We start from the raw sequence: 11,631 nt of genomic DNA on the forward strand, positions 1-11,631 counted from the left end.
TGATAGGATTTGTAACATCCATGTGTGTGTTCTATATGGTGGTTGATATTGAGTTCGCATACCCCTGTGACTAAGCCATTTCATCAGTTTGTCCTGTTAGACTGTTAGAGAACACCTTATACACCAGACAAGGCTTCAAAGTATCCTCTTTTTATTTACATCACAACATCATCAACGAACACACTGTACAATACACTCATTTGTGTTTTAAAGTGCATTGGGGTTTTTAAAAACAGTTTCTTAATGTACAGATGCACAATATACAGTGTCAATCGGTCCGACTGATGAAAAAGTATTTTATTTACATTGTTCAGAGGAGGGGAGTCCTGAGTCAGTCTAGGACTGGAACTGATGCAGCCTGAAGTCCAGGGGCTTAAGGAAGTCTGGCAGGGAGTCCAGCTGCTCCAAAGGGATGGACTGGGTCAGTTTCTGCATGGACTGGACATACAGGGATGGTGGGGAGATCCCAGAGAGCCAGTGGAAGGCCTGCTCCCCAACCAGGCTCCGCCAAGCCGCTGCGTTCTCCTGCACCTGCCTCTTCATCTGGAAGCTGATCTTTGGCATGAAGAGGAGAAGGTAGCCCAGGCACACCTGCTTTCTGCGCATGTCGGGTTCGCCCTGGTCGATCTGATGCAGCAGGCAATCCAATGGGGTGTCCCCGGACCCGTCCGTGACGGAAGGACAAGCGCCGTGTCCTAGTAACAGGATCAAACACTCTGGGCGCACCAGATCGCAGGTCAGATGCAGGGCTGCTTTGCCCCCGTCTACGTGAACGCACCCGCGACTGTTGAGGTAGTTCTGGCGCTCGCTCTCTGAAAAGTCCTTCAGTGAGTCCATGATCATTTTCAGGATAGTCACGCGGTTATAACGAACAGCTATAGAAAGATGCGGAGTAGTCGATGCTTGGCAGCAACAGAAACTCCGGCTGGGCATTTCCAGCGCGCTGACGGAGAATCTGTTAATCAGGTATCTGGCGTATTGTTGATGGTCGTGCACAAGCGCGTACAGTAGAGCCTCTGATGGAGAGAAGGCGCACGCCCGTCCGTCATCCTCCCAGTGAAAGACCTCCATCGTCCTCATGTCCTCGATCATCCATACGGGGAGTAGGTCCCGGACTGCTTGGTAAAAAGCAAAGGAGGTTCTTTGGCACTGCTTTTCGGATTTATAATCCGCCCGGTTGTCAAATACACCTACATCCCACGGCATTGTCACACTATTCTGCAAATCCTTATAGTATAAAAACCGAGCCTTGCAATAAACGTCTCTGTGTTTACATGTGCTACAGTTGCAGATATGGATAGGAAAAGTAGCCAATGCGCAGAAGAGTAGCTGCGCATAAAAGTTGCGTTTAACGCACGGCAAAAAAAAGTTTTTCAAGAAAGAATCACAATATAGTAGGCTACAAAATTGTCAACAGTTGGAGTCTTGACCCAGGTTGTTATCGGGATCTTGGCATGCAGCCACGGCCGGGGTCTCTCTGCTGGTCTTGATTTTGTACCTTCAAACCCCTTCTTCAAACTCCATCGGACGTTTATATACCCCAACGAAGAGGAGAAACTGTAGAACTCCCTTGACGACCGCCCTTGTTGGTTGTTCCCTGCGTCACCACAATGTCATTGGTTGATGACGTGCCTTTGGAGAGAAGAAATGTGACATCACCGGTTCAAAGTGCCCTTAACGTTTCCATATTTGTGAAGCGCGCCGTGTGAGCGTTTGTTTGGGCGACGCGGTTATCGGCCCTATCGAATGTCCTCTAGAGGACTCCCGCATTCAGAACATTCAGAGCGAGCCGGTGTAAAGGACGCATGTTGAGTTGCTGGTCTGGTCGCCAGCAAATGTTATGTAATTGAGCGTCTGGTGCACTGCGCTGTGGCCAAAACCTTCACTGCGTAGCCTAAACCATGACATTAAAGATTACGCACTGCTCCAAACGGTTTCATGAATTCAAAGGAAAGCGAAATGTTTTAATCATGAATCTTATCTAGTCTTAGGCCTAAAATACCTTGGATAACATTTTCTTTTGATCCATAACCTTACATGTCGATGAGGGACAATATAATTCTCGCACATGACACCATATGAAAATAAAAATCTGTTTATATCGCATTTTTTGATCAGTTACACTAAATAGCAGGTTATCTGCAACTTAAGGATCGAGTAGGCACTAGGCAGTTCAGCTACGCCACCTTTTGGGCCAACAGCTGCAATTACACGTTATCATTAACATTTGTTTGATGAGCTACATGGCCAATTTTAAGAATTATAGAAAAGCAGTTCAATCCTATATAAAATCAAATGTGCTAGCAGTAGGCTGATTATAAAATTGGATTATTCAAGTTTCATATGCCTACATCATGTGAAGACCAACTATGCATGCAGAATCAGAATAGTTTTGAGACGCACTACATCCAAATATGTATATTACCCCCTGTTAAAACCAAAGCTGCAATGTAACAGCAGTGCATCAATACACTTTGAATAAATAAAAATGACCTGAGTTCAAAAGACAAGTACCATACACACAACAGTATTAACCAGTGACTTGGTACAGGTTAGAGTGTAACAATGTAGGGTGAAACATAAAGTAGACAAAATGTGTCAGTAAAACATTATAAACACAATAAAAGACAGTATAAGGTAGCCAACTGTGGCACATCAACTCTTTTATGGGCAGCATGGACGTGTAAAGTCCCTTAGTTTGTTTGGATGTTGGTGTAGTGCACTACTTGTGCTTGGCTGACCTCTGTTGTTCATATGTTGAATAGTTCTAGGACCTCCAATCATATCGTGATAGGACATGCACTTTTGTGGTTTGCAGTTAGTAGTTTATGGACGTGCATTGTTGTGTTGTTTATTTGTACGCAGTGATATAAATATGTGTTTTACATGGTGTTTATTTATTGTTTGTTTCCCCACATGGTCTTGTGTACCAGATCTTTCTGGTAAATCTAAGTATTTTTGTTTCAGTGTAAGAGAGGCTGCAATCAATAGAATTCACAAAGAAAAAATCCCTGTAGTTTCACCTTCTAGCTGAGAATTCAATGCAGAAATCCATTACACTGCTGCACCTAAACTCTGACCATTAAGAGACAAAGGACCCTATTGGCGAATTACCTTAAGTGTTAGAGGCTCCTCTGTTAAGTGTCATTCTTATTTGGATAGAGAATGTCTCTGTGGACTACTCAAGTTCCTTAACCACATTTTGAAACAGGTTTATTAGGTTTTCACAAACTGGAATTGTTTTTGATCTGATGATACACAACAATGGAAGTATAATGTGACAAAAGCACACAACTACAAAATATAAATGACGAAATAAAAATAGAAGATATGAAAAAGTATTATAAGAATAAGTGTAACAAGGTTAACAGCCAGTATCAGTGGGGGTCCAGGGCCTTGATGATGAGCCCAGCTGCAGTCGGGAAGGAACTTTTCTTGTGCTGTGAGGTTTTGGTCCTGATGGACCGCAGTCTCCTGTCAGAGGGTTCAAAGGATTTGTGTCCAGGGTGGGAGGGGTCAGCCACAATCTTTCCTCCTGCCTCAGGGCCCTGGAGGCATGCAGGTCTTGCAGGACTGGCAGGTTGCAGCCCTCTCAGCAGAGTGAATGATATACTACAGTCCCGTGTCAGTGGCAGCAGCGCACCAGATGGTGATGGAGGAGATGAGGATAGAGTCATTAATGGTGGTGTAGAAGTCCATCATTGGCTCTGGCAGGTTGTGTTTCTTCAGTTGCCGCAGGAAGTACATCCTCTGCTGTTACATTTACATTTAGTCATTTAGCAGACACTCTTAACCAGAGTGACTTACATGGACATTCCCCTGAGGCAAGTAGGGTGAAGTGCCTTGCCCGTACACAACATCATTTTGCACGGCAAAATTCGATTCCTAACCGCTCAGCCATCTGACTCCCTTCTGCTGTTCCTTCTTGGTGAGGGAGCTGATGTTAAGATGACGGTGGTGCCAAGGAAGTGGAAAGATTCCAGTGTGTCAGTTAGGGAGTCACACATGGGGATGGGGGCCAATGGGGCCAGGTTCTTTCTGAAGTCCACAACCATCTCCACTGTCGTTGGAGCACTGAGCTGCAAGTTGTTTTGACAGCACCAGGACACCAGGTGGTCAACGTCCCACCTTGGCAGACTCAAACTTCTGAGTATGGAGGAGGATGAAGTGGAGGGCCATTTTTACCTATTGGCTCTGTAGACAAACTGCAGGAGTCCGGATTGGGTCTGTGATGGTTTTAATGTGGGACAGTACAATGTGCTAAAAATACTTAATTACCTCAGAAGTCAGGCCAACAGCTCTATCAGTTATCAGTTGATTTGACGAGTTAACCTACTCATATTTCCACCTTGGGGATCAATAAAGTATACTACTACTTCTGTTTTCTTGTATCCCTAATTGGACAGAGGGAAACTGGGCTTCATTATTTCTTGCGAATATATGTCTTAAAGCTTGTGAAAAAAACTTGCAATAGCAGTTTGTATTAACTTTTCCAGTGTAGTTTATCATGGTTGATATCCAGGCAATGACATAATCGTAGCCTATATTAATTGCAATTGCATTTAATTAAGGAATGCGTTATGGCATTTGTTTCAGTTAAACTCCAGTGCAAGAAACGTGGCGTCTTTCCCATTAATCAGCTTGAGAGGGGCCTCTTCAGGACGAGGCTTGAAGTACCTAACCAGCTCCATCAGTTAGCTACGCTAGTTCCATCCACTTCACATCAAGACCCCGTGCCGAGTCAGCCAGCTCCCGACCCACCTGGCAAGATTACCGACCCTGCCTCGAAAAGCGTCTAATGACCGAAAGTGGACCGACAACTTGCCAGATTGTGTATAATATCGATAACGAAGTAGTCTAGTAGCGATGTTTATTTATTTTATAAATTGAGCTAGCTAGCTTGTGCTACCGCAACTTTTATCCAAGTAGCTGCAAGCATCCCTGGCTTACTTGGGGTGGTTGTTATTCAAAGACAAGAGTCAAGACTCACTAGGCTACTGCCATTTGGCTATTTGTAATAGCTATTTCTGGAGCCATCTCCCCGTTGTACTTTTATTACAGACATATTTGCTGTGACAAAATAGGGTTGCTAATTTGAGCAATTCATCAGTTTGCCATCATCGCCTCGTTTAGCTAACGTTAGCGATCTAGCTCAAATAGCTTAGCTAGCTATCAAACCTGCTAGCAAACGTTACTTTGTTTTCTGGCTAGACAACTAGCTAGCTAGCCGCTAGCAGTAACGATAGCAAGGTGCTGCTGACACATCACAGCCAGGCGAGCCGTAGCAACTAGCACTAGCTAGCTTGCCAAATTAGAGTAGCTTTGTTTGAGTTCATTTTCAAGATGCCTGCAATGTTGGAGAAAAACGGTTCCGAAATATCAGGGAAGCGGAGAGGGAGAAATACAGTTAATAATCCTAACAAAAGTTTTGCTACGAATGGAAACAGTAACATTTCATGGGAGGAAGGAAGTTCGGGCTCCTCCAGTGATGATGAGCATGGTAGGTCAACGTGACGGTGGTAGCCTCGGTCAGACCGAACTAGTTCTTGTTTTTGAAATGTTTCAAAAATATTTGTAATACATGTTCATCATCTGTGCATAGGTGGCGGAGGTATGCGAGTAGGTGCTCAATATCAAGCCATCGTTCCAGACTATGATCCTGGTGAGTAATTTACGCGTTGGTACAGTTTTGAAGATGAAACAGGTTTTAAGATGTGGTAGCCTCGAACTCTGGTGATCGCCCATTCCACGAGTTCAGATTATCTGGACGAATTGTAACATCTCTCCGACTCTTTCTTAAAAGCTATTTCAAAGATTAGATTTTGCCTTAAGTTTACGTAATTTAATAATGTAAACATCTACATTTGAAACAGTTTGAACAGAACCGTTTATTTTAAGAGGAACATGTAATAATTAGCCATCTACATCAGTTGCAATGACAGCTGTTTTTTTTGTTCAGACAAAATAAGTAAAACATTTGTAACGCATTTCACATTAAACTTTTCACAATGTATGAGCTTTCATTTTGATCTACAAAGATTTTCAAAGTTTTGGGAATTTTATCCAACCACAATTATTCAAATCCACTGTTTTTTTCCAAATAAACCAAGCAAAATTGGTAAAAAAATATATAAAGATGAGTATTTTAAAGAAACAAGTACCTAGCCTGATGTCTCCTCCTTCCTTGCCCCTGCTAGAGGTGGCCAAGGCTGCCCAGGAGAGGGACAACCTGGGCATGTTGGTGTGGATACCCAGCCAGACCCTGGCGGAAACCAAACGTAAGAACCACCATTTGCAATAGGATACATATGTGGAAAATGCATACAGCCTATAAATAAATATACTGTAAATCACCGTAGGACAGTTTTACATTGCTCCTTTGCCCTCTTGCAGTTGATGAATACATTTCAATCGCCAAAGAAAAGCACGGCTATAATATGGAACAGGTAATACCGTACTGCTGTGTTAAAGTGCCACTAAAACAGGTCTTTACAATGTGTAAAAATGTGACTATTTTCCCTTCTTTCCCCTCCCCTCCTCTACTCTTCAATCAACTCTATGAATAATTGTCCCTGTGTGTCTTCATGTACACTGCAGGCATTGGGCATGCTGTTCTGGCACAAGCACAATATAGAGAAGTCCCTGGCAGACCTGCCTAACTTCACGCCTTTCCCAGATGAGTGGACGGTTGAGGACAAGGTTCTCTTTGAACAAGGCTTCAGTTTCCATGGCAAGACATTCCACCGCATCCAGCAGATGGTGAAGAAGCACACACACACACACACTCATGTACTCACACACACATACACACTCATGTACTCACACACACACTAATGTACTCACACACACACACACAATCATGTACTCAGACACACACACACACAATCATGTACTCAGACACACACACACACTCATGTACTCAGACACACACATAGACACACCCATATACTCAGATCCACACTCATATACTCAGACACACACACTCTCGTTGTTCGTGGTTCTGGATTTAGTATAACATCTAGCCCTTTCTACCACATGGCAGCTACCTGACAAGTCTATCGCCAGCCTGGTGAGGTTCTATTATTCATGGAAAAAGACTCGCAGCAAAACCAGTGTCATGGATCGCCACGCACGCAAACAGAAGAGGGAGCGAGAAGAGAGGTGAAGGCCTAATCCCAAACCAACCTGTAGACTAACTATCCTATAAACACAATCCCAAACCAAACTCTAAACTAACTACCCTATTGGCCCAATCCCAAACCAAACTCTAGACTAACTACCCTATAGCCCCACACCATGGCCTACACACTTTGCAGCACCACTTATGAGTCTTAACACTCTCAGGTACAATATGCTACATTTAGATATTTGAATTGATGAGCGGCAGTTATCCAGGATTGCTCTGTATCACCTGGTTCCTCTGTGTCTGCAGTGAAGACGAGGCTGAGGAGACTCCTCCCAACCCTCCCAGCGACGTGGACTTTGATCCCAGCAAGGAGGACAAGAAGGAGGTACAGTATCATCACTATCATATTGGTATTTGTCCGGGTCTGTGGGTATATCACTAATTTGAACTTTTATTCAGTATCAGTCCAGTCGTTACTGCTAGGCAGATGCATGGTGTGCAGCAGGGCCCACACAGAGACAGAGGACCAGGTTCTAAGGGATGAGGCTAGTATCGAATGCTTGCTGACACACACAGATGTTTTGTGTTGCAGGTGGCCTCAGGATCAGAAGCCAAACAGGAAGCCAAGCCAGCAGCAGCAGTAGCAGCAGCAGCAGTGGTAGTGCAGAAGGTAAGCAATAACCTCCTTCAGTCTCTTTGAACATCTGGTTCACTGCATTCTGCAGTTTCCATATCCCATTAAAGTTCTTGTCGAGCCTAGAAATGAAGAGCCACACACAATTTCCTGTTCTGAGATATGGACAAATTTAACAAATAATTAAAAACTAAAATGCTCCACCACAACACTACCACCTGACCTGTTCCGCATCTTCTTCCAGCCCACTGGCGTGGTCGAGAAGGTGGCCCATGTGAAGAAGGAGCTCCAGGGACTGTCAGGGAAGAACCTGCACAGAGCCAAGAAGAAGCCCCCTAAGGGCATGCACCTGCACCAGGGGGACGTCGGGGCCATGTCCACGAGCGGCCCTGCGGCCTTGGGAGTGCTGCGACAGCTGGACACAGAGCTGGTCACCATCAAAAGACAGGTGCGAGCTTGGAGGCTGCGTGAAGGAACTGTTGGCGTTATAAGTTTATCCATGGATTTAGGACTGAACAGTCAAGTTGTTCCCCTGCTCTGCTCTCTTACTTGCTCCTACCCTGGTTGTGGTATTTACAACGCTTCTCTCCCCAGATCCAGAGCATAAAACAGAACAACAGTGCCCTAAAGGAGAAGCTATATTCTGGAGTAAATGACTTCCGCGTGCCTGAGGTATGGTCAATGCTGTTAGTGTGCCTGAATTCCTGTTTTAAACCCCAGCTGTGCTGGTTATTGATCAATGAGCTTGATATTCAGTATTACTGATCGATAACTGGATATGTATTCTCAGGTGACCCAGAAGTTCAATACTCGCTGGACCACAGATGAGCAACTGCTGGCAGTACAAGGTAACAAAAATAGCAGCGAAAATGCTTTCAAAGCATCAGGCATTTTAAATACTAAATAACACAGACGATTGGCCAATCTGGGTCACGTGATTAAAATCCCTCCCCTCCTCACCAGCCATCAGGAAGTACGGACGAGACTTCCAGGCCATCTCCGACGTGATCGGCAACAAGTCAGTGGTCCAGGTGAAGAACTTCTTCGTGAACTACCGCCGGCGTTACAACCTCGACGAGGTGCTGCAGGAGTGGGAGGCCGAGCACGGCGTGGAGGGGGGGGCCAGGGGAGGAGCGGAGGAGGAGAAGATGGAGGTGTCTCACTCCCCTGAGGAGGCGGGAGCCCGAGGAGGAGCTGGCACGCCGGCCGTCCCTGAGGAGCACAAGGAGGTGAGGGACAGAGAGAGTTTAGTCTACACACGCTTAATACTACGCTTATTTTGACGCGATTCGCATGGTTTGATCGCACAATGCCTTCCTTGTGTTACGAGCAGCTTGTTCGGTCGCATGGTCTTCCATGTCCTCTGTTGAAGTGTTCCGTATCTGGTGGTGTAGATGTGCAGAGTGGACCAACAGTAACACGTTCGACGTGTATAGGGAACTAACAGCTGTCCCTGTTCTCCCAAGGAGTCGTCACCCACAGAGACCCAGCAGCCCCAGGCGTCCTGAGCGGGCGACCATCTTGGGGATGGTGTTGGCGCTGGAGGGATGGTGTTGGCGCTGGAACTTCTGCTCCCTGCGGATCTGAGGGCTTGTGAAGGGACGAGGAGGAGCCTGCCCAGGTCCCAGTTCAGACCTGACCGCCCCCCCCCCCCCCCCCCCATCCCAAACTATGACTTTACCACCTCCTGAAGGTCACCAGAAGGTCATTATTTCCCCTATCTCCCCATGGTCAGCCCTCCTTCTCCCAACCCCGTTTAACCGGACATGTTAAGCTACCACTACATACAGAGAGGGCAGCAGCAGCAGCGACCACATGTCAAAGAGACTGTGTAGTAACTACCAGGGTTAGCTAAAGCACTTTACTATCCCACCACCATGACCATGACCATGGCCAGACCGGCCATCTCGACCTGATCCTATCCCTGTCCCCTTCCAGCAATGAATCCACATCACAAACATCCTTCCTGTACCTCCATTTGTGTCCTTATTATGTCACACTGCAAAACCTTTTTTATATCTCTTCTTTTCTCCAGAAGTTCACTGTAAACCTAGCTTTAGTTAGTGACAAACACTACCACCATTTCCACCCTGTCCTACAGTTAGTGCTGGAGACATCGGCACTGTACAGCCTATCAGTCAGATGCGATTATTCAGGTTATTGATTATATTATGTTTCTCCTACAAAAGCTGGCACCACCAGCGAAAAAGGCAGCAGTTTTCTCGGGGCGTCTTGGTGAAAACCTGAGTGTTCAGTTCAGAGAGTTCATCGCTAATGGAAACTTGTCTCCCGAGATTGTTCCAATAGCTGATTTAATTTGTCTTCTGCCGAGAAGAGTCAAATAATTGTGGAAATGTTATTCATTTTTAGGGCGCTGCTAAGTGCTCAAATTGTAAAATTGTATTCAAGAATAATGGTTAAGGTTATACTATTTGTATTGGAATATATTTATGATGCGTTTAGTGATTTGGTGTCTGATGAGGCAGACCTAATGATTGAAGTAAGAAATTGTACATAACCTGGGAATTGGAGGCCAAGGATTTCATCATGTTCAATAGAGCCCTGGGGGTCTGGTTTCCTGGTCACATGACATTGAGTTCTAACAACACCTAGACTAACAAATACAAATGAACCAATTGGGATTTGTTTAGCAACTCTATGAATCTTTATCTTAATCAAGGAAACCAACCCTAGGGGTCTGACCATGTTTGACTTAATGTGGACTTCACATACTTCGATTAGCAATATTTAAGATTAATTTAGACTTGATTAGCAATGCCTAGAAAATATATACAATTGGGTCATACACCGTTAAGTTGTTGAACTCTGACCCCTATCTAGTTCAGGTGAGAGGATTTAGCCTTTAAAATAGATGAATGAGAGATTGTAATTTGACTGGATGTTCTTCAGATTTTTACATTTTTATTAAAAACACTGGTTTCTCAGACACAGATGAAGCCTAACCCCATGCCCAAGACTCATGTCAATGTAGGTTGTCCTTGGAAAGTTCTTTGTTCTTTCAAATAAAGATGCTTTAGTCTGGATCTGTGTTTGGGAAATCAACACCTTTTAGAGAAGTAGGAATTTTGTTGGTCATGTCCTGTACACGGGACATGTCCGTTGAGAAGTTTTTACTGTCCTGGTACCAAGCTTACTGTCAGCATAATGTTTTAATGCCTTTTCTATACTTGTGGAAATGTGTGCGTTTCTGAGGGTAGGGTTTCAATGCTGAGGGGGTCTGTGTGCGCACACGTGTTCAGGTGTGTGTGTGTGTGTGTGTGTATTTTATTGCAGTCATTAAGCATTATGTATCCAATTTGCAGTTCAATAAACAATACATTTGAAGGATTTATAGGGGATGTTTACACACATGATCTGAATGTGTCTATCTTTCATCTGCTGGCCTATTTTCTACTGAGTGCATGCATAGTATTTCTACTTTGATAAATGAGTATTATTTAACTGCTTGACCTGGCATTTGGTTTGTGCCAGATGTACGACATTTGTTCATGTCAGCAACATACAACACCTAATATGACTTGATGTGTTCAGTGTAGGTTGCACAAGCTATATAATAACTTCTGTTCTGTGCCTATACTTGGACCACACAAAAACGAAGCCGGAAATGAGGTCGTCAGAGTTGAAGTTCCCTTTAAATTAGTCATCCTCTGTACGTACTAACTAGGCTGTGATTATGTCGATGCTATGCGTGAACATGAGTTTCGTAAGAACATATGATGAAGCATTCCCAGAGCGTTTCTTCCGTAGTTGTCAGTAACAGTGCCGACTAGCGATCAGGCCAACAATTGCGCGCATGGCCTGCTCATTTTTTTCACGACGGGGATTTCCTAGGGAGGAAGTAAGCAAACCG

The 11,631-nt window shown here is 44.7% G+C and overlaps 2 protein-coding genes across 2 annotated transcripts; one reads left to right on the top strand and one right to left on the bottom strand.

The window, feature by feature from the left end:
• Positions 1 to 134: 134 nt before the first annotated feature.
• Positions 135 to 1,529, bottom strand: ankrd9 (ankyrin repeat domain 9). Its single transcript, XM_067243487.1, has one exon. The coding sequence runs from the start codon at positions 1,204 to 1,206 to the stop codon at positions 337 to 339; it is 870 nt and encodes a 289-aa protein (XP_067099588.1). The 5' UTR covers positions 1,207 to 1,529; the 3' UTR covers positions 135 to 336.
• Positions 1,530 to 4,783: 3,254 nt separating this feature from the next.
• rcor1 (REST corepressor 1) lies at positions 4,784 to 11,108 on the top strand. Its single transcript, XM_067242959.1, has 13 exons — positions 4,784 to 5,500; positions 5,603 to 5,662; positions 6,198 to 6,278; positions 6,394 to 6,446; positions 6,598 to 6,759; positions 7,043 to 7,161; positions 7,433 to 7,511; positions 7,719 to 7,796; positions 8,005 to 8,208; positions 8,355 to 8,432; positions 8,551 to 8,608; positions 8,724 to 8,989; positions 9,227 to 11,108. Exons 1-13 carry the CDS (start codon positions 5,344 to 5,346, stop codon positions 9,266 to 9,268), a joined length of 1,437 nt encoding a protein of 478 aa, XP_067099060.1. The 5' UTR covers positions 4,784 to 5,343; the 3' UTR covers positions 9,269 to 11,108.
• Positions 11,109 to 11,631: the final 523 nt, after the last annotated feature.

The sequence above is a fragment of the Osmerus mordax genome, chromosome 9 (assembly GCF_038355195.1).
Source record: "Osmerus mordax isolate fOsmMor3 chromosome 9, fOsmMor3.pri, whole genome shotgun sequence".
In the NCBI taxonomy this organism is placed as follows: domain Eukaryota; kingdom Metazoa; phylum Chordata; class Actinopteri; order Osmeriformes; family Osmeridae; genus Osmerus; species Osmerus mordax.